The sequence below is a fragment of the Ceratotherium simum genome, chromosome 8 (assembly GCF_057802395.1).
Source record: "Ceratotherium simum simum isolate JZ-2026a chromosome 8, ASM5780239v1, whole genome shotgun sequence".
Taxonomy (NCBI): Eukaryota; Metazoa; Chordata; class Mammalia; order Perissodactyla; family Rhinocerotidae; genus Ceratotherium; species Ceratotherium simum.
In genome coordinates this window covers 81,919,548-81,946,878 of record NC_141907.1, presented here as the reverse complement: position 1 = coordinate 81,946,878, position 27,331 = coordinate 81,919,548, and the positions used below count along the sequence as shown (strand labels likewise).

The 27,331-nt window shown below is 38.0% G+C and overlaps 1 protein-coding gene across 2 annotated transcripts in view; it reads left to right on the top strand.

Moving 5' to 3' along the window:
• Nucleotides 1-724: 724 nt before the first annotated feature.
• Nucleotides 725-27,331, top strand: part of EIF4E (eukaryotic translation initiation factor 4E) — a 39,921-nt gene continuing 13,314 nt past the window's right edge. Inside the window, exons 1-2 of one of the 2 annotated variants that reach the window (XM_004430985.3) lie at nucleotides 725-779; nucleotides 25,000-25,106. In XM_004430985.3, the coding sequence (XP_004431042.1) occupies nucleotides 762-779; nucleotides 25,000-25,106 (125 nt within the window). In that variant the 5' untranslated portion in view covers nucleotides 725-761. Of the gene's footprint in view, nucleotides 780-1,512; nucleotides 1,761-24,999; nucleotides 25,107-27,331 lie in introns of those variants that run through there. The other variant, XM_087434626.1, reaches the window with a different exon arrangement.

Below are 27,331 nucleotides of genomic sequence, written 5' to 3'. Positions count from 1 at the left end.
AATAATTGTTCCTTCCACTCAAGATTTAGCCCTGAGGTCTTACTCTCAGCATTTGGGACTGCAAAAGCTGTCGGGTGCACTCCCCCTCCCCCAGCCTGGGGCAAGTGGGCACGGTGGGCGGTTCCGCCACCCCCTTTCGCAGAGATGGCAACGAGTGACCACGACCGGTAGCGGGCCGGGGACGGGGCAGGGTTGATTCCTTAAACAACGACTCTCCATCGCCGCCTCTTTTTGAAACTAAGAGAAAATGGTGGGAAGTCAAAAGAAAATTAAATAAACACACAACCTGTCCTAGGACCGCAACTAAACAAATGAAGCCTTATTGTGCGTGCTGAGCCTTCCGGGGAAGATGGGAGGACAGGGCGACAAAGGGCACAATAGGCATGCCTGGCAGTAAGTGCGACAGCACCTGCCCAGGTGGGAGAGCAGAGGACTGAAAACTACCCTCCAGCACGCGAGCTTCGCCGCGCCGAGAACCGCGCACCCTACCCATCGACCACGTGACCACGCCTTTTTTTTTTAAACTTCTTTGCCCTGAAGAGAAAAAAAAAAAAAAGAGAGCGAGAGGGAGGGAGAAGAGAGACTCCACTTCCCAGAAGCCCCTGGTCATTCACGCAGCCGCAGTCTTGCGCAGGCGCCGCCAGGGCCAAACGGACACGTCCGTCACGTGGACAGTAGCCGGCCAATCCGGTTTGAATCTCATTTTTTCCTCTCACCCCCCCCCCCCTCCAGGAGCGGTTGTGCGATCAGATCGATCTAAGATGGCGACTGTGGAACCGGTGAGTATTGCCTTTGGCCCCCACCCCCACGGGTCCCCGCGCTCCGGCCCCCTTCGGACTAGGGGACCCCGCGGGACGGCGTTCCTGGCGCGCACGCTACCCCTTGCCGCCCCCTCCCCCTCTTCTTGGGCCTGACATCCCCGCGGGCCCCGGGGGGCGCCCCGGAGGCTGGCGGCGCGGCGTGGAGCGCACACGTTCTGGTGGGGGCTGAGAGCTGGGGGAGAGGCGTGGGGGAGGGGCGGCGCCCCCTGCCGCGCCGCGGGTGTCGACCAGGGTGCAGGGAGACCGTGGCCCCGGGCTGGGTGTGTGGGGATTGTGCCTTCGGGACAGGAAGGCGCGGGGTCGGCCCCGAGCGGGCGCCGGGATCCGCAGGGAGGGCGGGTGGCGAGCCGGCCTGGAAGGAGATCGAGGAGGGAGCCCCGGGGCAGCCTATCCCTCCCTCCCTCCTGAGCTCCCGCCCGGGGGTTCGGGTGCGGGCGCGCGCGGGTCTTCACCGACCAGCGTGCCGGGGAGCCGGTGGGCGCGCGTGGCCGGAGGGTGGGTTGGGCGGGAGCGGCGCCGCGGCACGCGCGGAGAGCGTCGACCTCGCCGAGGGGCGCCGAGGGGCGAGCGCATGGTACTCCAGCGCCCGGGAGTGGCCGGTGCTGGCGGCCGGGGAGGCGAGGGCGGTTTGGGGTGGGGAGGAGAGCCGCGTGTCGCGCGGTAAAGCTTTCTGAGTAGGATGAAGGGTGGTGGTGAGAAGGGGGATCACATTGTCCTCGCCCCTCCATGCTCGAGCCTGGGCTGTCATGGAGGAGGGAAGGGGAGGAGCGAGGCCTACTGAGCGCTGCCGCGGGTCTGGTTGCCGGCCGGACCTGCTGCGTTTCACACGCGCCTCTTCCATTCATTCATGCTTTCCGCGCAGTGCGCACGCCTCAGAGAAGCGAATGGGTCTACATCCAGCTGTTCTTCCGAGTCCTTGTCGTCTGGAAGACTTCTAAGGCACGGTTTATTGGAATCAAGAACTTAACTTTTTAAAATTAAGCTTCCCTTTGAATGTTTTCTCTTTATCTGTTCTACCCACTTTCCTCTCTATTTAGGCACCATCTTAAACTTGGTTGAAGCAAGCTGATCCCGGAGCAGAAAATTGGTAGTTAACCCGAAGGAGAGAGAGTATCTTGGTCATAGTTTGAGTTTGCCAGCATTAGCACTGACGCTGAAACTTCTAGGCCTATGTTGCCGTTTTAGGAATGTCACATCTGAGTGACATTGTTTTAGAGACATAATGGGCTATGTTAATAACCAGAAAACCTTTGACACTCTGGAACCAGTTCTAGACCTTGGTTGCCAGATATTTTTGTGTATCTGTAGTGGTACTTTGTGATTTTGATAATGGCTTACCAATTTGCTTTGACTTTTTTTTTTTTTAATAACTGTTTCAAAAACTAGTCATGGAGAGGCCTACAGAATACAAAAAGGCTTCTTTTTCATTACATTAATGTGAACTATCCTTACCTTGTTGCCCGGATTTAAGGCAGTTTTTCTACTTGATTACTTGTTCTTTAATTGGTACCAGTTTTTATTTATGTTCCTAGAAATCAGGTTGACTGCAAAACTGTCTCAAGTAGTTGATACAATTAACTGACTTTAGAACATTAATGCTACATAGCTAAAGACGTAGGATAAATATGTAAACTTTTAATTTAAATCCCTTTTAGGGTGTTGTCCACTTCTGACTGGATCTGCTCTGCTATTCACTTGTACCAGTGTCACTAAAAAGCATTACAGCTGGTAATAGGGGCAAGACATACCTCAAAACATAAAACAGTAAAGTATTCTGTGAAGTTTCAGTAACATTTAGGTCCTTTGGATTTTGCAAAGTTATGCAGTTTTGTTTCAACAGCAGAGAACTACAAAGTGTTGAAGGATTAGTTTGAGTTAGTAAATATAGCCCCTGATATATTTAGGACGTTGAACCAAGCGTTCTTTAGAAATACAAAGTTATACAAGATGTGATTCTATACCTTATTCAATGTAAACTGTTAAAGAGCTTAGTTGCCAGTGATGTGGTCAGTGATACAGTATAGAATTTGTTCTAGTGCTGACCCAGAGATTTGGATACTGCATTTAGGTTTGGGGAGTAGGGAACTTAAAAACCTAAAGTGTGTGAAAATGGAAAGCCAGGTTAAACTATAGTAGTTTGAGGATGTATGTAAAATAATATTGAAGTGTTCATTTTTAGTGAAAATGCACATTTTTAGTACTTTTAATGCACGCTTGTCCACAAGTTAGTAATTTAGATTCTTTTTGACAATTTTAAATAGTGGGAATTTTTTTTTAAGCAGTTGATTAGTATTGGTTACAATTGAGGTATCCCTGCTGAAGCCTACAGAAAGCATATTTGTTTATTGCTATTTCAGCTCGCTTGTGAGTTTCCTTATTGCTTTTCTGCTAGGCATAATCATAAGTACTTAAAGAGCCATGGGTTTTTCCTGCTTGTCCCACTTTTCATAAGCGTTTGGGGGAATTTTTATCTATGGAAGTTATATAAAACATCAGTCATTTTCAATTTGATATTATCGTGTGGGTTTTCTCAAGTGTATGTGTATGAGTTCAGTGACATTAAGATATGGCTTACAAATAGTAAATTTGTTGAGAAGTTTGACAGGGCAAATTAAAGGAAGCATTTTACCTCTTTACAGGTAATATGGCAAAATTTTGAACATTGGGATAAACGATACTCTCCTGTTACTGTCTTGGCATTTGAATTGTGGCTAAGTCAAAATTAGACTTAATATTAGTTGGTGAAGAGGGCAAGGCAGTTTCCCGAGGCGGTCTTGCCTCAGTGGGTCTTGTTTCTTTGTAGCTTTATCTTTATTCTACATTCTTCATTGTTGGGCTGTTTTTTTTGACTTGTAGTTCTTTTCAAGGTAAGAGATTAATTTTGGTTTCTTTAGTTAAACTGAAGGTATATAATGTTACTTATTTTCACATTGTATCTCTTGAATTTTTTTATAAATTAAAAATTAATTTCATAAGTGGAATCAACTTGGATGGTCAGCTGATCTAATGTTTCCTTTTTTATCCTTTAGAAACATGCTTTGTATTGCAGAGTTTATTTATTAAAAGTGAATAAGGCTTAAATACCTATTGACAAATATGTTGTTATATAATTCAGTGTTTTTTGTTGACCAAAAATTGATTAACAAGCAGATCTTGCAAGTTAATATGTGTGTTTTTGCTTTAATGAAAGAACCCAGTATATCAAACTTTGTTCATAAACCAAATAAATTCAGGTCTGGTATTTATATTCAAATTTCACTTAATTTTATGCTTTGAATTAATATTATGCATAATTATTTGACTTAGAGAAATTCAACTTAGAAACAGACACAGTTTACACACCGAAGTTCCAGAGAATAAAATGCAAAATGAATTATGTAAGCTTAAGCCAATTTGGATAGAAAATTTTAGGCAAAGAAATTTTTATAAAATATTCTGTTCAATTTATATCAAGTTAAGAATATAGTAAAAGTAACAATAGTCATGGATATAACAAGGAACCTGTGAAATAATTGCTCTAGCAATAGTAATTTCTACTTTCCCTTGCCTTCTAATATTGGAAATTTCCTTGCTCTTCTGGTACCTGTGAACTGCTCCATTTTTGTCATAGAGACATTTTTGAGATGTGGACATGAGCATGGCTTATATTCTAATTTGAATATCTGTGTCACCTTGAAGACTGAAATTTCTAAGTCTGGCTGAAAAAAGGAAATTAAGAAGATAGCTTACAGTGATTTTGATTTTCAAATGCAGTATTCAGAGATGACAGTTTGTCAGTTATGAAGAACTAGATAAAGTTAATCCTCCATGAATATATTGCACGCAGGTGTATCCATGCACACATATTCAGCTTTTCCTCTCTTTGCTAGGAAATTCACATACCTGCCTTGTGATTATCAATCCTTGGCCATTAGCAAAAAATACAAAGCTTATGATCCACAACCCACAGATACTCTTCTCACTGCTATCCTTACCTTAAAAATCACTAGTGTTCTTTTAGAAGTTCCTATTTGTGTCTGGAGAAAAAAGAAAAAATCACTTTGTCTCTTAGTTACTGAATAGTCATTTCTAGTCACTTCTAGAACCTGAGAATGTGGTCAGAAAAATAAGTTTTTTTCCCAGTTGGAACTTTTGATACATTATTCCATAGAAAGGGAAGCTGTAGTTTAGTCACACTGTGTTCAGTAAGTTTCTGTGGAATTATGACAAATCTAACCAGCATTGGATTTCCAGGGATACAGATTGAGAGTTCTAAGCAACTGACTTAATAAAAATGACCTTTTAAACACAAACTGTTTGTAACAGCAATTTTTAATGTAGGCAGATCTTTATTTCTTAATAATAGCTAACATATAGTACTTATTGTATGTGGGGCACCACTCTAAGTGCTTTACATATATTCATTTAATCCTTACTGCAGCCCTATGAGGTGGGTTTTATTCTTGTTTCACAGATGAGGAAACCAAGGCACAGAGAGATTAAGTAACTTTGTGTGACTAGTTTGCCCAAGATCTCACAGCTAGTAAGTGGTGGGGTGGAGTTCAAGCTAAAGGAGCCAAGTTCCAGAGTATGTGTTCTTAACCATGACATTGTCTTTCCAGTCGGCATGTAATGTGCTTTCTTTGTGTGACTTGGGAAGACTAATTTGATAAACTTAATAGATATTTTGCTACAGCTATAAAAGAAAATATGTGGCCATTTGTTTTTAGGCTCTGTTGTACTACAGTGTTTGATAACCAAAGTACAGAATCATAAGAAAAGATCACCTTAGTGTCTGAATCTGAGGACTAGACAAGTGGTTATGTTGGTCGTATTTTAGCAACTGGTCCAGAACTTTGTGGGCAGATTTCTAAAGAAAGTAAATGGTCACTTCCCTTCTCCCCCTTCTCATTTGATTTCTAGACCTCGTCAATTCGAACAATTTGCCACTTAAAATATTTTCTAGTAAAAACAGTGTAGTAAATTTTAAAAAATTGGCAAATATGGGATATACTCTCAACTACCTTTGTACTTTTAGTAATTTTGGTAAAAGGTCTGGCAAAGAGTTAAACAGTTGTTTTGAAGAAGTTTCAGTTACAATATGTTGCTAGCCTTAATTGCTAAATTGTTTGGGGAAAGTAGCAATAAGACGCAAGATATCTCTGAAACTCCTGGCTTTATAGTAATCCTAAAAGCTAAAATGTACATTTGCATGTTTTTAGTTGTATATTTTAAACTTGTTACTACAAAATGCTGTGCAGAATTATTATAATCTTTCTGTGCTCTGCTTATTACAGTGACAGTCAATAAGATTTTAATATTTATGTGAACTAATATTAGTATTGCTATAAAAAATTCTTGTGGGGTTTTACATGGTCATCTTAGGGCAACAGCCTATGCTGCCACAAAGTCTGATAATAACTTCAAGTATTAATTAAGGCAAAAATTTGATATTTTAATCAAAAGATAAAATTTACATCTTTTTCTTGTAGGGTTTTTTTCCCCTAGTCTTCAGTATTTTGGGATAAATATTTTTTATAGGTGATAAATTCATATGTCAAGTGATTTTTTAAATTTCTACCAACTAGTAGTTATGTAGTTTCTAAGTGAGAGAGCTAGAACTCAAACCCAGGTCCTGGCCTCAAGTTTTATTACTATTCTGTTCAAAAAAAGAAACTAAAATTCAATCCAAACTAAAAAGTCCAACTCTTTACTTTGAGTAAAACTCCTACCTTAAGGATAAAATTGATGCATAGGTCATCATTATACACAAATAAATATAAAATCGTATTTCTGAAAGGATGTACTAGATGATTTATGGGTGGTGTGGCATGGTGGGATTAGGAGTGATGCATTTTTTTATTCATTTGAACTTTTGCACTTAGTTTTTTGTATAATGTTTAGGATTGTGAAATGTCTTTTGGATTTTGGTTTATAGATAATGGTATTTAACTTTTATTTATTTTTTGTAACTTTTTCTTGAATTAGTAATCCATGCTTATGGTCCAAAATTCAAATGGATCCCTTTATTAATCTGGTGAAGCATATGGCTCCATTCTCAGAATAATGCTTTTAAATGCATTAAATAAAATATTTAGGATTACAGAGGAAATCAATTATATTGAAATACAGTAAGGATTAAGTGAGTTAACAGGAAACATTAGGAATGCTGCCTGGCACAGGCTAAGTCCTATCTTATTAGTGTGAAAAACCTGTCTTCTCCTGATGCCTAGTTCCTTTCTCCAAAGCATCCACTATTAACCAGGTTTTGAGGATTCTTTTGGGAAACGGCTGTCCAAAAGAACTTTCTGTGATGATGGAAATGTTCTATATTTGTACTGTCCAATATGGTAGCCACTACATACATGGCTTTTGAACACTTGAAATGTCACTAGTCCAACCAAGGAAATGAATTTTAGACTCTATTTAACTTTAATTAATTTAAGTAATTTTAATTCTTCGAAATTTAATTCCATATGAGCCAGTGGCTACCCAAATTGGACAGTATAGCTCTAGAATCTAGACATGTTCTGGTGTATGTGGACACATATATGTCTATTGTATATGGCTTAACTCTGTAAGGTACAACTGGAAATGACCAGTTTGGTTGGATAAGTTATTGTTTAATTTTATCCAAGGAAAACTTGTCTCTATATTTTAAACTTTCAAAGATAATTATTTGATCTTGTATGGAATTAAAATTGTCCTATGGCCTTTTTCTGCTGTTTAAAAAAAGTGTGTGTGTGAATAGGCAGTACTTTACGTTGTTCAAAACTCAAAGTTTGTACAGAAGGGTCAGTGAAGTCTCCTCAAGCTGATCCCATCCAGGTGGAGAATCTCTAGAGGCAATCAACATTGTCAGTTTGTATCTTTCCATAGCAGTTCGTGTATATACAATCAAATATGATGTATATTCTTTTTAAAAAATAAATGGTAGCCAACTATATAAACTGTATACACTATTCTGGCACATTATGTTTTTCACTTTGTAATATGTCTTTTAGAGCATTGCATATCAACACATAAAGCTTTCACTTTTTTTTCTGATGGTATATATTATGTGGTTTGGTTTTAAACATAATTGTTTCTATGTTGATCAATATTTAGGTTATTTCCAGCCATTTGCTAGTTCAGTACTGTGATGAATAACCTTTTATGTGTATCATTTCACACATGAGGTAGTGTGGTAGATGTAAGTGTTTTGGCAACACACTGAAAATTTAAAAACTCTGCTGGTCAGATAAAACACTTCTGTGACAATAGTTGGCCATCAGGCCACAATTTTTTTTTTTTTTTTTTTTAGAACTCCCCCTTTTCTAATTGTGAAATGTTTATGTATAGAAAAAATATAAAATACATATGTGCATAAGCTTTAGGGTAATAAACTGAAGACCCATGTACCCATCACTTAAGACATCATCCATACCTCAGCTTCATACTCCATTATCTCATTTGTATTTCTTTGGCCCTTCCCGCATCCACAGTACTGACTTTTGTGTTAATTATTCCCTTGATTTTATTTTTACAGTCTAATTATCTTTAATCTCCAGTGTGTGTATCTTTCAGCGATGTATTTTAGTTTTGAAAAACTAATAACTTAGATGATGTGTAAGGAAAGGACAGTATTGCTAGATGACGGTTCGTTCGTTCCATAAGCTGAAAACAGTTTCTGGGTTATAGTTTGACTTCAGCTTCCTAGAATTTCTACTAGAGCCTCTCTTGGGGAAACCAGTGGGCAAGATCATGAACCTGTTTTGGGAAACATAGGACTTTGTGGTTGTTTTCTGGTGGGGCTGTGGTGTGGGCCAGGCAAAGGACCTTCAGTTAGGAGAGTGGTCTGTGGGAGTGATCTTGTTTTAAGTGTAGGTTAAAGCTGAACTTTTCTGGTGTGAAATTCTTAGCTGTTCAGGGAGCAAGGCACAAAAGAGAGAAAAGGAGCTTTGTTAACACATGATTAAGCTGAGTTAAATATAGATGAAAGTCTGGGCCAGACACACCATGGCAATCAGTGTGTTTTTAAGAAAGGGTAGAGTAACAGGCACCTTGGTCATAACAGCCATTGAATGAATGTAGCCTGAATCACGTTGCCCAATCTGCACTGTAGCTCTCATTTCTGGTGCACATCTGTCTCTCTTGGACCTCCTTTTACTATGCTCCTGATTCTCTCTCATCTGACTTCTGTGCTCCTCTCTTCTTCTGCTGTGTCCTTTGTCTTCCTCTTACTTGGTTTCTTGTTTCACTTTGATGGATCACATCTCCAGTAGTTTTTTTGAGAAAACGTACATGAGAGTTGAAGATTTTTCAGACCTTGCATATTAAACAATATCATATCTGTTGTTTGGCTGGGTGTAGAATTCTTCAGAATTTTGAAGTCATTGTTCCATGGTCATCTTGTGTTGTAGTTGTTGATAAGTCAGAAATTATTCTGATCGCTGGTCCTTCTTCCTTTTTTTTTTGCTGAGGAAGACTGGCTCTGAGCTAACAGGTACTGTCAATCCTCCTCCTTTTTTTCCTCAAAGCCAAGTAGATAGTTGTACGTCATAGTTGCACATCCTTCTAGTTGCTGTATGTGGGACGCGGCCTCAGCATGGCCGGAGAAGCGGCGCGTCAGTGCATGCCCAGGATCCGAACCCGTGCCCCCAGTAGCGGAGCGTGTGCTCTTAACAGCTAAGCCACGGGGCCGGCCCTTCCTTTTTTTTTTAATGTGACCAGTTCACCTCCCATTCCCCAGAAATTTGTGACTCTTCCTTGTCCCAATTTCACAATGATATGCTTTAGTATGAGCATTTTCATCCATTGTGCTGGGTAATCATTGGACTTTTTTAATATGGCAACTCATCTCCATCACTTCTGACAGATTAATTTGTGATTTTTGTCCTCTTTTTTCTCTTTGAAACAGTTATTCAGATATTGGATTTCCTGGACCGGTTCTCTAACTTTTTTTTTTTTAATTTAAATCTTACTCTCATTTTCTGTCTTTTTTTGCTTTATTTTCTTGGAAATTTTATTTTCTTGGAAATTTCATTTCATTTTCCAACCTTTTTTGTTTCATAATTTTAGTTTCCAGATGTTCTCTCTCTCTCTTTGGTCTTCTGAGTGTTCACCTTTATAGCTTCCTGTAATTGTTGTATGCATGCAAAATCTTAACGTATCCTTTTGAGGATATATATATAGGTACATATTTTTAAAGGAATTTTCTTTTCGCTGCCTGTCTGGTTCCTGCAAGTTGCTTAGTTTCTTTTTCTTTTTGAACTCATATGGCAGCAATCCTAGTGACTTGGAGAGGGGCAGGGCAGTGAGGGATTGAAGGATCCAGTTATTTCCCAAACAGCTTTCACTAAATTCTCTTTAATTTACCCCCTTCCTTCACTTCCAGTTCTAAAGTTGCTGCCAGCTTCTGAGACTTGAGGATCTAGCTGTATACGTTGATCAGTTACCCCTTGTCCATCTACATTCCAGCTCTTTCTTTTTTTTCCTTCTCTCTCCATTGTTGTGGGCTTTTTTTTTTTTTTTTTAACCCTCTTTACTATAGTTTTAGTGGGATTTTGAGAGGGAACAAAATTAGAAGCATTCATTTATTCAAACTTATGAGTGCCTGTCATGTGCCAGACACTCTTAAGTGTTTAACCCAGCTCTCCGTTGACCTTAAAGTTACTAAATTACTGAATAGGAAAGAAATAAAGAAATAACACTTACATGACATCTTATAAAAGTAACTTATTGTTGCATTCTGATTATAGAATACAGTGTTACAGTTTTTCTATAACTAGGCAAAAAGTGCCAGCAATAATAAACCAGTAAGTGATTTGCAGCATTCATGTACTTAGTGCCAGTGCCTTCAAGTGCCCAGGAATCATAAACCTAATACATAATTTGCAGGATTTGTAAATAAAAGCTATACAACTCTACTGAGGAAATACAATGGAGGACTTTAATAAATGAAGAATCATAATTTGCTTTTGAAGAAGATTTAATACTGGAAAGATGTTAATTTTTCCTGAATTTAATACCTAAATTCAGTGTAAACAATCAAAATGCTAAAATCTTTGCAGATGGGGTGGGGAACTATGCTTTATGCTAGGGTCCACAAACTGGCCTTAGGGCTGCTTTTGTGTGGCTGCTAGCCAAGAATGGTTTTTATTTTGTTTTATTTTATATTGCAAAGGATTGTAAAACAAAACAAAGGATAAGTGATAGAAAGCTCACCAGCTGAAAATATTTACTCTCTGGCCCTTTGTAGGAAAAGTTTGCAAGCTTCTGCTTTACAAAATCGTTGTGAATTTTATTTGAAACAATAAACAAATGAGAATCAGCAGTAAATTTTTGAAAAGGGAAATGGGGAACTTGCCCTACAATGAGAAAAAACATTGAACAAAGGTAACTTGTAAAAATGTGATATTGGTGCTGGTGGGGACTGATTCAAGTTTATATTTGGGCTTCAGTATAATTTGGCTATAATAAATTTAGAATATTTAGGTCAGTATGAAGAAAATAAAAATCATCTGTAATCCCAACAACTAAGTGTTCTCTGATAATATTTTGGTTTACTTGTTTGTGGATTCTTTTTTCTCACCATATTCCTCTTTGTGCCTTTTTCTTTTCAATAGACTTTATTTTTTAGAGCTGTTTTTGGTTCACAACAAGATTAAGAGAAAGGTAGAGAGCGTCCTGGTATACCTTCTGCCCCTACATGCACAGCTTCCCGCACTATCAACATCTCACACCAGAGTGGTATATTTGTTACACTGCATGAACCTACCTTATTGACACATCATTATCACCCCAAGTCTGTAGTTTATATTAGGGTTCACTCTGGTGTTGTATGTTCTGTGTGTTTGGACAAATGCATAATGATATGTATTTACCATTATAGTATCATACAGAGTAGTTTCACTGCTGAAAAATCCTCTGTTCTCTGCCTGTTTATCCCTCCCTCCTAACCCCTGGCAACCACTGATCTTTTCACTGCCTCCATAGTTTTGCCTTTTCCAGAATGTCGTAAAGTTGGAGTCATAAACAGTATGTAGCCTGTTCAGATTGGCTTCTTTTACTTAGTAATACACATGTAAGCTTCCTTCATGTCTTTTCATGGCTGGATAGCTCATTTCTTTTTAGTGCAGAATAATATTCCATTGTCTGGATGTATGACAGTTTATTTAGGACTTCTTAAATTAAAAATAAAGTGCCCTCCTCACCCAAAAGTAAAGTGCTCATTGTTTATACAGTTCTATAATCTATTTTTTCTCAGATTTACATTAGCATTTTAAAATAATTTTCCTAACATCACTTTTAGTGCCTCCAACATGAATGCCATAATTTATCTGTTGCCTTTTGGTTGTATCTTTTGAGATAGATAGATAGATAGATAGATAGATAGATAGATAGATAGATAGATAGATAAGATAGCTAGATAGATAGATAGTCACCACTTCTTTTTACTAGTATAAAATTTATAACACTGTTACTGTCCTGGCAATTTCACTGAAGAAATCTTTTAGAAGTGTAATTAATGGGTTAAAAAATATAAATCTTTTTATATTTGGAAACATGATAGTTTATTAACTTAAACTCAGTGAGTGGAAGGATATAACCTACTCTAAACCTGGGGACATTTGAAACAGTGACTATACCTGATTTTCTAATTTTTTAAAGAAATATAGGTTTATTTATTTTGAAAGATTTAAAAACTTGGAGTATAAAAGGACAAATATAATCCTTATTAAAATTATAGTTTACATAGAAATTTTAACCTTAAAGTTTTAACATTATAGAACTTTTAAAAAACTACCCCTTGGAATTTAGAAAGAATTCAGCTGCCTGTTTGTTCAACTGTGACATGTAAAGATTAATTTCTTAAACTAACATTTAATCAGTATCGTTAAATTTTAGTTATGCTTTTTGAAGTTTTAAAAGGAGTAAACTTAAAAAGAAGCAGCAGTGGGGCCGGCCCCGTGGCTTAGTGGTTAAGTGCACACTCTACTGCTGGCGGCCCGGGTTCGGGTCCCAGGCGTGCACCGACGCACCGCTTCTCCGGCCATGCTGAGGCCGCGTCCCACATACGGCAACTAGGGGGATGTGCAACTATGACATACAACTATCTACTGGGGCTTTGGGGGAAAAAAAAAGAAGGAGGATTGGCAATAGATGTTAGCTCAGAGCCAGTCTTCCTCAGCAAAAAGAGGAGGATTAGCATGGATGTTAGCTCAGGGCTGATCTTCCTCACAAAAAACAAAAAAAAAGCAGCAGTTAAATTCTTCAAAATGTTTGCCTTTCAAATTGTAATTATAAAGCTTTAAAGAATAATTGAAATAAAAATTGCCATGTTCCTGGAACCAGTATAATTTTGTGTGGTATAAATGCTTGTCCTAATGTCATTGTAGTATTATTGATATATTTTTGAAGCACTTTTTACTAAAATGTTCAACTTATATAAGTCTTTACATTGGTTTTTTTCTTTTTTTGTGTGAGGAAGATTAACCCTGAGCTAACATCTATTTCTAATCCTCCTCTTTTTGTTGAGGAAGATTGGCCCTGAGCTAACATCTATACCCATCTTCCTCTATTTTATGTGGGATGCCTGCCACAGCATGGCTTGATACGCAGTGTGTAGGTCCACACCTGGGATCTGAACCCGTGAACCCTGGGTTGCCAAAGTGAGTGTGCAGACTTAACCACTACACTACCAGGCCAGCCCCCTCCATTGTCATTTTTAAGTATGAGTCTTCTGGTGGCCTTTGGTTTAAGTAGTATTGACATTTAAATTTTATTGTTAGTCTTGTTATCATTCTAGATTACTCATGTTTGTTATTTCTTTTTTTTTTTAATAAGAGAAAATCAAAGTTTAATAACCTGTATACATGGGAGAGACCCAGGAAAACTGAATAACATGCCAAAATGGCAGAAGCCACACCTTGAATACCATCTTGAGCTAAAGACGAAAGAGAATGTTGAGGATCTGTTAGTTATTTCATTTGTGTGTGTGTGTGTGTGTGTGTGTGTGTGTGTGTGTGTGAGAGTGAGAGAGAGGAAGATCAGCCCTAAGCTAACATCCATGCCAGTCCTCCTCTTTTTGCTGAGGAAGACCGGCCCTGAGCTAACATCTATTGCCAGTCCTCCTCCTTTTTCTCCCCAAAGCCCCAGTAGATAGTTGTATGTCATAGTTGCACATCCTTCTAGTTGCTGTATGTGGGACGCGGCCTCAGCATGGCCTGACGAGCGGTGCATCCGTGCGCGCCTGGGATCCGAACCCAGGCCGCCAGTAGCGGAGTGCGCACACTTAACTGCTAAGCCAAGGGTCTGGCCCCAGTTATTTCTTATGTCTCTATCATCACACTTTCCTTTCTGAATTTGTAATCTTGTCCTAAGCTACATATGATGTGCAGTAATGTGTTTGACATAATTTAGTGCTACCTGAAGAATTAGTTTATTTTAAATGTAATAAGATGCCTACAATTCTTTCTAGTAGTTAAGAGGTAAGGATATGTGCATCCAAGTTTTAAAATTGTATTCTAGAAGATCAGAAATTCAGGTGTGGCCTGTTTGTAGAGATTTTTTTATTTTAGTAAAATGTGGTTAAGTATAGCTTGCTGTCTATGCAGAAACATCCATTTTTAGCTGTAGCGCAGCCAACTTAACTCTGTTCACTTAAGAGTCTAGTGCTAGTCATTATAGTCAAGTAATTAGGTTGTTATTTAAATAGATTTTACAGCTGTTAAATCTTGCGATATTTTTAGACACATCACAATTTGTACAGATCATCACAGCTCTTCCCCTCTATACTTCAGCTTCCAGTATTTTTTGTTTAGATGTCATTTTACATTAGTTGAAAAGAATATTAAAGAGGGCTGTCTTTTGAATCAAAATTGATGTATGGGGTCTCACAGTCCTTTATATGAAAAAAAAATTCTCCATTTGAGCAGTGCTTTAAACTTAAAAGGTTTGTATTTTGCTAAATCTCTATATGTTGTTTTTCTACTTCAACTTTTTAGCTTAGGGCGTAAAGGTCACCATTTTGATTCTTTATTTAAACAGCCCAAGAATAAGACCTGCGAAATCCACAGCCACACTTTACTGATGAGTGGTACCAGATTAGCATAGTGTAGTTGATTAACTACACTAATTTATATATGGGACAGTGCTGGGGGAAATGCATCTTTTGCTAAAAAGGGGCCTGGAAACTGAATGCTTGGATACTATAAGAAAGAGTAAAGTATCATGAAGTCTGTTTACATATCTTACTTGTATTAAATAATTTTATCCTTGGGGTGGGTTAGTTATTTGTATCCATAAAAGAGAGGCTTTTATTTATACTTACCTGTATTTGACCACATAGGCACTTAGTATGCTGTCTTACATAATAATATAAACTCACTATAATTAATCATTGGCATTAACTTGCTTTTTTCCCTGGTAGTGGAATTTTGTGTGTGTGTTGATGGAGGGTAAGGTGTACCATTCATGCCTTTTTTCTAGTTTATTGGCAGTGGCATACACTTGCAAGATAGTGAAGGTGTTGAGCCTGAGGCCGTGGTGGAAGGCATAGTTCATACTGTAGGGTTACGCTGCCTGGAAAGAGTACCTTGATAACCATATATAATTTATTATCCAACTCTGGGCACTTTGGAGAGTGAACAGGGGTTCTGGTAATAATAATGATACTGAAACAACAAACAGGTAAACTGGGACATATGGTATCCCTAGCCATGAACCCTGGCAGTCCTGGATGTAAATTTAGAATACAGTTAGGGCATGTTAACTTGCCAAGGCTTAAATTTGAAGAGCTGAGAGAATAGTAGTTTCACAGTATTGTGAAGATTGGATGTATTGAGATAGTATGTAATATATTGAGATAATATATATAAAAATATGTAGCACATTGCTTGGTAGTAGCTGCTTAATGTTACCCATCAAGTAAAAACTCACTAGGGATGAAGTGTGAATTTTTAAATGTTACCACTTTAAAAATCATAAAGTGTCATCCTTTTCTATTATAACTTTACTTACCCATCTCCTCATTATTTCATATCTTTAATGTATGTAGTGCCTTCAGTTTACTGAAATGTTGGGTTAGAAACTTGTAGAGACAGTTGCAGCTGTCTGCCATAATAGCATTAACATTTCTATTAAGGCCACAAATGATCTTTCCAATTCACCTAAAAAAAGTAGTGAAGCAAGGAAGGGAGACTATAAGGAAGTGCTACTGGAGATGGGTTACCAATAATATTATTATTATCCATGATTTGGTGTTGTGGCATTGAACTTGCTTCAAATTACACAACTGTGAATGGCAGAGCTGGGATTCTGACCTGGATAACATGGCTCCAGAGTGTATGATCTGAAACCAGTGCTGCTTGTACTCTAGTAGAAAACCAATTTGTTTTTTGTTTTGGTTTTAAACAATTTCCAATCTAATGTTTTCATAAAATGATAAAAATAGGATAAAGAAAGATGAAAGAATGCATATAGAATATAAGCCTGAATTTGATGTTATTAGTTTCAGTAGACATAAAAATAATGTCAAATTGCTATAAAATTTTCTGAATGTTAACTTTCCATCTCTGTACTTGGCTGTAGTCTGTAACGAGCAGAAGTCTGTGTAGCACACTTTGAGTTACTGCTTCAAACTGTTATTAGTGCGGGGGGGAACTGTTGATTTTTGCATGCTCCAAATTAAGTCTCAGGTGATGTCCTAACCTGGAAAAAAAACTGAAAGTTCTTAGGATTAAATATTTGTTCAGTGAAGTAACAGAGGACACAAATTGGGCGTCCTTAGAGGAAGGCTCATTATTATTTCTAGAAGAGAGAGTTAGTAAATGTGTTTGTGTTGAAGGTTGCTGAGAAATGTTGAATGTTCGTGACCACAGAAGAGCACAGTGTAGATGTGAACATGGCAGGAAGAGAGACTCTAAACTGCAGGGTAGAGAAAACGCCACAGAAATGAATGCTGGATCTGGGAAATATCTAGCTTTTATAGTATTAGTAGGATTGTCCCACAAGGTTGATATTATGCCTGACGTGCTGATTTTTGTAGAACGTAGTAAAAAGCTACCTGAGATTCTTTGCAGCTAATGGTTAGACTTGTCCCACCCTTGCTCGACTTTTTTTCTTCCCCTTCAACTTTCTTCTGTTGCTACAACAGGTGCTGAGCCCTGGGATCACTAAATTATCATGCTGTACATTTTTACTTGAATCTCATAAACTCAGCAAATCCAAAGCCAGGTTTAATATTTTCACTTATGGTTTGTCTTTTCTGTTCCCTTGTTGGTCGTCTGTATTTAGTCACTTGAACCTGTCAGTTGATGGCTGGCACTGCTCACAAGATGAAAGGCACACTTTCACAGCCTGACCTTGGAGGCCTTTCGCAGTCTCACTCTTGCCTACCGTTCTAGCTCTGCCTTTGGTTTCATGACCCCTCTTCCAGTCTCACTGGTTCCTTACCATCTTCTAAATAAACACTGCATCATCTCTTCGCTTTGCACTCTCCATTCTACCCACCTGAAATGTGTTACACATGGTTTTTCAAGTGCAGGTTGTCTTTTAGGTTAAAAACATATCTGATTACTTTGAGAAATCAAAGAAGATGTAAAGAAATGAAAAGACATTCCATGCTCATGGATTGAAAGAATAAACATAGTTAAAATGTCCATATTACCTAAAGCAATCTACAGACTGAGTGCAATCCCAGTCAGAATCCTAATGACATTCTTCATGGAAATAGAACAAAGAATCCTCAAATTTATGTGAAACAACAAAAGACTCTGAATAGCCAAAGCAGTCCTGAGAAAAAAGAACAAAGCTGGAGGCATCACACTCCCTGACTTCAAAATATGGTACAAAGCTATAGTAGTCAAACAGCATGGTACTGGCACAAAAACAGGCACACAGATGAACGGAGCAGAATTGAAAGCCCAGAAACCACACCTCTGTGGACAGCTGATCAACCGCACAGGAGCCAAGAACATACAATGGAGAAAGGAAAGTCTCTTCAATAAATGGTGCTGGAAAAACTAGACAGCCACATGCAAAAGAATGATAGTAGACCATTATCTCACCCCATAACCAAAAATTAACTCGAAATGGATTAAAGACTTGAATGTACGACCTGAAACCATAAAACTCCTAGAAGAAAATATAGGCAGTACACTCTTTGACATCGATCTTAGCAGTATCTTTTCCAATACCTTGTCTACTCAGGCAAGGGAAACAAAAGAAAAAACGGACAAATGAGATTATATCAAACTAAAAAGCTTCTACAAGGCGAAAGAAACCATGAACAAAATGAAAAGACAACCCACCAAGTGGGAGAAAATATTTGCAAATCGTGTATCCAACAAGGGGTTAATTTCCAAAATATATAAAGAACTCATACAACCCAATCAAAAAATGGGCAGAGGAAATGACCATTTTTCCAAATAAGATATACAGATGGCCAACAGGCACATGAAAAGAAGTTCAACAATGTAAGGCAAAACTGCAATGAGATACCACCTTGCACCCGTCAGAATGGCTATAATTACCTAGACAAGAAACAACAAATGTTGGAGAGGATGTGGAGAGAAGGAAACCTTCATAACACTGCTGGTGGGAATGCAAACTGGTGCAGCCTCTATGGAAAACAGTATGATGATTTCTCAAAAAATTAAAAATAGAAATACCATATGATCCAGCTATCCCACTACTGGGTATTTATCCAAAGAACTTGAAATCAACAATTCAAAGAGATTTATGCACCCCTATGTTCATTGCAGCATTATTGACAATAGCAAGAGAAGCAACCCAAGTGTGCTTCAGCGGATGAATGGATAAAGAAACTGTGGTATATGTATACAATGGAATACTACTCAGCCATAAAAAAGACAAAATCGTGCCATTTGTGACAACATGGATGGACCTTGAGGGTATTATGCTAAGCGAAATAAGTCAGACAGAGAAGGACAAATGCTGTATAATTTCACTCGTATGTGGAAGATAAACAAACATATGGATAAGGAGAACAGATTAATGGTTACCAGAGGGGAAGGGGATGGGGGGAGGGCGAAAGGGGTAAAGGGGCACCATATGTATGGTGACAGATAAAAGCTAGACTTTGTGGTGAACTTGATGCAGTCTGTACATAAACTGATACATACTAACGTATGCCTGAAATTTACGCAACTTTAAAAGCCAATATGACCTCAATAAAATAATTTTCTATATTTTTTATTTTTTTCATGAGGAGGATCAGCCCTGAGCTAACATCCATGCCAATCTTCCTCTTTTTCTTTCTCTCTCTCTCCCTCTCTCTCTCTCTCTCTCTCTCTCTCTCTCTCTGCTGAGGAAGACTGGCCCTGGGCTAACATCTGTGCCCATCTTCCTCCACTTTATGTGGGATGCCGCCTCAGCATGGCCTGATAAGTGGTGCATCAGTGCACGCCTGGGATCCGAACCCAGGCCACCAGTGGCAGAGCACTTAACCGCTACGCCACGGGGCCGGCCCCAATAAAATAATTTTTTAAAATGTATCTCATTACTTTGGCATTAGCCATAATCTGTTAAATTAGCCTTTCTTGTTTTGTTTGGGTAATTTTTAAACTTAGAAATATTGGTAAAACATGGATATTTAAGATGAAATTTACTTATGGGGGAGACTGCATAGCTGAGAGAGTAGGTAGAGGGATGTTGTGGGACTTTGCAGTAAAGAATTTTGTTTTTAAACTGAATGTAAATTTAAAACTATTTTACTGTCTGCTGTATAGAAAACAACCATAAAAATGACAGTTTTGGAAAATATTTTTTTTGGTTCCCATACAGATCATAGGATAATCTTATTTCCTTTACTTGCTGCTTTGATGGTCTTATACAATTTTAAAATATCTGATTGAATCAAACATCTGATGAAAACATCTGTTATGGGGTTTTCAGAAAATTTTTCTCCAAATTCTATGAAGTTGGTGCTATAAGTATCACATAGTCTTCCTGTACCTATTTCATAGTGATCGTAAGTCTCAGATACCTCAGTAGTTAATAGCCTTACAAAGAATAATGAGGAGATACAATTTCAAAATACGTTATTTTTAAATTCAATTTATATTAAAAGTACTTAGCAGATTAAGACAAATAATGAATTATTTAGAGATTTATTATAGTTAATTGAGGTTTATGCTTAACTGAGGAGTGACCTGGAGGCATTTTTAATATGATTCTTTTAAAAATAAAATATATTTTTTTGTTCTGATTTGGCATATGCCCATAATTTTAAATCATTGTTTGATCAAAGAATTTAATACAGCATGGCCATCATTCTGGACATCATTTCTCACTGTATTTGTTGCCATAGATTGAAAAGGTATAGGAATTGGACTTTCCCCATAGAATGGACCACCCCCATAGAATTAGCCTGAATGTTTTAAATAACATCCTACATAGATAATTATTTTTTTGTTTTATCTAAGTTGAAAATAAGAAAGTGTCTTGATTATTTGAATCTCCGTTGAGAGGCTTTATAACAACAAATAAAATAAGTTGAAAGAAATTAACAAAATGATTTTATAATGAGGCATGTCTCAACAGTCTCAAGTTTTTTTTTTTTTCTTTAGCAATAATTTACAGCATAATTGCAAAATCAAAAAGCTTACAGGGTGAATGGTTGATAGCAGGCTTTTCAGTTTAAATTTCTGTTGATTAAGAGATATTGAGATAAGTAGATGGTCATAGCAAAATATGACCTAAATGAGAAAATTTGTGCTGAGCAAATATGCCCCTTTATTATGGTTTTTAATATTAATGTTTTCATAAGTAATTTCCATCATGAAGTGATTTCTAAGTCTTAGTTGATTTGGTTTCTACCATGTGAATGAGTATTTTCATAGAGTATTTGAGTATTTTGTATTCTATCTTGGAAACAATTGGCTATTAAAACAATTTTTGCTTTGTTAAGAAGGCTTGATTAGCCATCTGTATTTCTTTGGAAAAATGCCTGTTCAGACCCCTATGTTCATTGCAGCATTATTTACAATAGCCAAGACATGGAAACAACCTAAGTGCCCATCGACAGAAGAATGCATAAAGATGTGGTGTGTGTATATATACAATATACAATATATACACACACACAGTATACTATATATAGTGGAATACTATACAGTGGAATACTACTCAGCCATAAAAAGATGAAATCTTAACCATTTATGACAACATGGTTCGACCTTAGTTAATATTGCCTCTTCATCTTTAGTTTTCAGTAGTTTGAGTGTGTTGTGCCCAGGTGTAGTTTTGTTTGTATATATTTATACTGCTTGGAATTCCTGAATCCATGACTTGAGTTTCTGATGAGATTTGGAAGTTTTGGTCATTATTTCTTTCTGTATTGCTTTTGTCCCATTCTCTCCCATCTTGTCTTAAACTTTTTAACCATCTTCCACATGTTTCTTACCATCTATTTTCCCTCCTTGAATATATATATATATATATATATTTTTTTTTTTTTTGGTGAGGAAGATCAGCCCTGAGCTAACATCTGCCAATCCTCCTCTTTTTTTGCTGAGGAAGACTGGCCCTGTGCTAACATCCGTGCCCATCTTCCTCTGCTTTATTTTATTTTATTTTATTTATTTATTTTTTTAAGATTTTATTTATTTTATTTTTTGCCCCCAAAGCCCCAGCAGATAGTTGTATGTCATAGCTGCACACCCTTCTAGTTGCTGTATGTGGGACTCGGCCCCAGGATGGACAGAGAAGTGGTGCCTCAATGCGCACCCGGGATCTGAACCCAGGCCACCAGCATCGCAGCGTGCGCACTTAACCACCAAGCAACAGGGCCGGCCCTTCCTCTGCTTTATATTGGGACGCTGCCACAGCATGGCCTGACAAGCAGTGCGTCAGTGTGCGCCCGGGATCTGAACCCGGGCCGCCAGCAGCGGAGCGCGTGCACTTCACCGCTACGCCGTGGGGCAGCCCCCCCACTTGAATATTTTGTATTGACTTGTCTTTGGGTTCACTAATCCTACATTCTGCTGAGGTCACTCCGTTGTTAATCTCTCTCTTTTTTTTTTTTATATAATTTTATTTATTTATTTATTTTTTCCCCCAAAAGCCCCAGTAGATAGTTGTATGTCATAGCTGCACATCCTTCTAGTTGCTGTATGTGGGACGCGGCCCCAGCATGGCCGGAGAAGCGGTGCGTTGGTGCACGCCCGGGATCCGAACCTGGGCCACCAGCAGCGGAGCGCGCGCACTTAACCGCTAAGCCACGGGGCCGGCCCGACAATTTAATCTCTTGATCATTAGTCACTTTAAAAAATTCTTGGCATGTCTAGTAATGTTTGCTTTTTTGTTAGGTATTGTAGATAATATTCATAGAGGCTCAGGATTATATTATCTTCCTCTGAAGAGTGCAGAGTTTGGTTCTTGGAGGCAGTTAATTTATAGATAGATCACCTTGATCCTGTCAAGGACTGGTTTTAGGATTTGTTAGGCAGATGTATTTCACCTAATTCCTAGGGCATGGCCTTTCTAGAATTTCATCTGAAAGCTGAGGATTTTCATGCACCCATTCTGGCTGGATCTCAACTTAGTCTTCATAATGGTGTTCAACCTCAGAAGTCTTGACTCAGCTTTTCTCTGCTAGGCCACCCAGAGTTGCCACTCCGAACATCCCAGTTTAGGAGTCAGCCCAGGATCTGTGAGGGATTTTTACATAGATTTTTGAGGCTCACTCCTGCGGCTCACTTTTCTTTGGAACCCTGTCCCCCAAAGCCCACCTGCCTTGGCAAGCCCTAACTATTCCCTGTTTTCTCTGTCCAGTGAGACTGCTTCTGTCTGGAGATCGTCATTAATTTTAAGCTAGTGGGATAAGGAATGACGTTTGGTAGTTATCATCTGTTTGAAGATTTAAATTGACTGGGATGAGGAAATTCTGGTAAAAATGGTGATTTTAAGGCATTGACTACTGTATGTGAATTTTAGGGTGTGAACTACTTCTATAAACATTTGAATTTATTCAATTAAGTAATCAAGCTAATAAGTTCCAATTGGACTTAGTGCTGTGATCATGGGCGTTACAGTTATGAGCAAAATCAAGATATAGCCCCCACTATGAGTAACTTTATAGGCTAATAGAAAGTAGTTCCTGGGCATGTCATGTTGATAAGAAAAATGTATTTTGTAAAATGAGCACTTATCACTTATCTGCTCTGAGATCTTCTAGATCATACGTCTGTGATTTACATAATGCAAACTTATATCTCTGTGATTTTGTAGGTTCAGTTTAAATCTGATACCCAAACTCTTGTTGCAGTGCCCTTTTTTTGTTATCAGCTTTGGTTTCAGCTTTTGGTGCCTTTCCTTGGCTATCTGTTTTGTTGATACTGATTTATAGTAGGGTGAAGAGCTGCATGGAGTAATGAGAACAGTGATTACCCCCCCGTCTCCCTTTTTTTCTGACATTTTTATTTATTTATTTATTTATTTTTTGTGAGGAAGACCAGCCCTGAGCTAACATCTGATACCAATCCTCTTTTTTTTTTTTTTGGCTGAGGAAGACTGGCCCTGGGCTAACATCCATGCCCATCTTCCTCTACTTTATATGGGACGCCACCACAGCATGGCTTAACAAGCGATGCATTGGTGCACACCCGGGATCCGAACCGGTGAACCTCGGGCCGCTGCAGCGGAGCGCGCACACTTAATCGCTTGCGCCACTGGGCCGGCCCCATTCTGACATTTTTAAAGATGACAATATTATGTCTAACCTAGAAGAAGATTTTAAGTTCAAGACAATATCCAGCTTTTTTGCTTAGGGCCAGTTGAAAATGACAAAAGTTGCTGAACTTTTAAGTTACCGTATGTAATAAGAGTATGACATGAAGACAAAGACCTGTATACTGTTTTTTCTGTGTGTGTGTAAGGAAGATCAGCCCTGAGCTAACATCCATGCTAATCATCTTTTTGCTGAGGAAGACCGGCCCTGAGCTAACGTCTATTGCCAATCCTCCTCCTTTTTTTTTCCCCCCCAAAACCCCAGTAGATAGTTGTATGTCAATAGTTGCACACCCTTCTAGTTGCTGTATGTGGGACGCGGCCTCAGCATGGCCGGAGAAGTGGTGCGTCAGTGCGCCCCCGGCATTCAAACCCGGGTCGCCAGTAGCGCAGCGTGCACACTTAACCACTAAGCCACGGAGCTGGCCCAAGACCTGTATACTATTGACTTGATCACTTTATAAAGCTTTTTTTTGTCGTCATAGTATAGTTATTACACTCGCCAATCTTTAGTTGTGCTCCCCCCCCCAGTACCATACACAATACTTTAGTATGACGGTATGTTAAGAAAGAGACTGATTTTTCCAGCTTTGTTTCACATCTCTACAATCTTTCTGATATTAAAATGTGTAAGTAAAAGATAAATATATATGATATTATTGTTATATTTTTAAATTTAAGAAACTGCTCTCTTTTTTTTTTTTACACTTTTATAAATTTAATAGCTACTTAATAGAAGACAGTTGGATTTCCACATCTGCTTCTACAGTCAATCTATTACAATATATTGTGTTTTGTTTATTTTATTGAGGTCATATTTACTTTTGTGTAAGTTTCAGGTATACGTTATTATATTTCAGTTTCTGTATAGATGGCATCGTGTTCACCACCAATAGTCCAGTTTTTATCCATCACCATACACATATGCCCCTTCACCCCTTTCGCCCTCCCTCCACCCCCTTCCCCTCTGGTAACCATTAATCTGTTCTCCTTATCCATGTGTTTATCTTCCACGTATAAGTGAAATCATACGGTGTTTGTCTTTCCCTGTCTGACTTATTTCGCTTAGTGTAATACCCTCAAGGTCCATCCATGTTGTGGCAAATGGCATGATTTTGTCTTTTTTTTTTATGGCTGAGGAGTATTCCATATATATATACACGTCTTCTTTATCCATTCATCCTTGATGGGCACTTGGGTTGCTTGTCTAGCTATTGTCAATAAAGCTGCAGTGCACATAGGCGTGCGTAAATCTTTTTGTGTTGTTGAAGAAACACTTTGCTCTTAATGGAGAGTTTGTGCTTCTCTTAGAGGTTGGTCTGTGGTCTATTTTATGAAATGCTTCTGCTATAATTCCTTTTTCTTAAAAAGATAATATCAGCAATGTTGGTTCAAGTTTTTTTAGAGTATTGCTGTCATAGATGTGTTAAGAAATTTTAAATAGTATTTTATTATTTCCCACTAGGAAACCACCCCTACTCCTAATCCCCCACCTACAGAAGAAGAGAAAACAGAATCTAATCAGGAGGTTGCTAACCCAGAACACTATATTAAACATCCTTTACAAAACAGGTAAGCTTTCTGACACATAGGTTTTCTGACTTAGGCAACAGGGTAAATGGCGAATAGGGCAGGTTTGCATGGAAAGGTTAGATGAGTCTTTTTAGATATATTAGGTTGAGGATTCCATTTTTACTTGGATGACCATGTCCATCAAGAAGTTTTATGTGTGAGTCTTGAGCTCAGAAAGGAGAACTGGTTGAGAGATTGGCTTGAAATTGATCAGTAATTGGTAATTGGTGGTAACTGAAATCACAGTAGTAAATGAATTCTTTTAAGAAGTGAACTTGACTCAGGACCAGAGGCTTGGGATACCAGTGTATAGGGGATTTTTTTGAGGGAGAGTGCCTACGAAAGGTACAGACGTATAAACTATATAAACTGAGACAAAGTGGTGGTCATGGAAAACTGGCAGATGGTTTGTATTAAAGACAAGGTGGTCAACAGCGTATCTGCTACAGAAAGGTCAAATATCCATTCAGTTGAACAAGAAAAAGTCTCAAAAAGACAAACGGTAAGAAAGTCCTTGCTAACATAGGAGAAATGCAGAAGTAGAGTAGAGTGCAGAAGATGGAAAAAGATTCAGTAATTTGAAGAGTGAATGTATAGAGCAAGAATAGGCAATTTGAAGTTGGGCTGTGAAGAAGAAAAGAGAGAGAGCTTAGGAGGTGTGGAGTCTGGAGGTTGGTTGGTTTGTATTTAAGACAAGGTAGGAGAGGAAAAGAGAAGGGGTTAAGATGAGTTAAGTTTTCCTAGTTAGAGTGTAGTGGTTGAGTAGTAGTTCATTAAATGGTTTTTCCCAGCTTCACCCTATCCCTTCCCCGTATGTTTGTGTTTTTACTTAATTGTCTATTTTATGTAATGAAAATTAACATGAATTGATTGAGAGCTGATGGTGGGAAGAAAATGGCAGCTCAGAAACATTGTAAGAATCTGGAAGAAAGTAAATTGGAATTAACTTCTGAGGATATTTAAGTATTTCAATTCCTTTCATTTGTCCATCCCTCCCCACCCTCGACCTTTTACTCCATTTACTTTAAAGATCCCACAAGCCTGTCTATAATTTAGTTTCATTTATCTGAAAAATATATTTTTCCCTTTGTGGCCTGAATATTTTTTTATCGTTTCTTCATTATCATGGTAGACCTACTGAAATAAAAGTCCTAACATGTTTTATGTAGTGTTTTCATAGGAGAACTGTGGTTCCACATATCCTCCAGTGAGGAACAAATCAGTTTTTTAGATAATGGGGATTGTCAGCTAGTGAGTGAGATATCAAAAGTCGAATAGTCCATAAAGGATAAAATCTTTCCTCAGAAAAGCATTGTACCAAAGGTATTAAGTTGAATAATTGATTAGCAACAATTTCATATAGTTCTACTTAACAAACAGTAGCACCAAAACCCGTAGAGTATTTTTTCATCTTTTCAGTGATATCTTATAAAAAGCTAACTCTGTATGCCTTCTAGCTGTCTGTGAACACAGTTCTTGGTGTTGCTATTATTGTGGGGAGAAGTAATCAAAGCATATGTCCCTCCCAGCTTGAATGAAATCTGAGAGATTCCTGAAAAGTGTCCTCATCAGTAAACAGACTGATTAAATCCTAAAAAGGAATCTCTGAGGATTTCAATTTCTCTATAAATTCTACTTCTTGTGTAAAATAATAAATATCATTTAGAAAATATTCTAACATGCTTTATGGTTCACATTTTGGTAGTTTCCTTATTATTATACTTTTCATAAATATTGCAGAATTTACTTTCTTAACAAAGAACCTATAATAACTATAAGAAAGATGAAATTAGCAGGGCACAAGTCTATAAAGTAGAAGTTCTCTGCTTTCCTCCTCATTTTACTTTTCTCTGCTCCATGGAGTAATCAGTGTTAAATTTGGTTTGTATTATTCCAGAACTTTTCAATGTGCATATATATACTTTTTTTTAATACAAGTGGCCATACTATTGACTTGTTTGTATGTGAGATTTTGCCTCATTATTTTAAACTACTGCCTTATATTAAATGAATATATAGTCATTTTATATAGTATTTTCTATAGTGTTGTATCAGGCTTACATTAATGGATATACAGATTTTTTTTCTATTTACAAACAGTGCTGTAGTGTATGCCTCCTTGTATGTTTTTGTGTACTATGTGAATATATTTATAGGGTAAAATTTTAGATTTCCTAGGCTAAAGGCTACCTTTTAATAACCTTTATAGGTACTGCCAAATTATC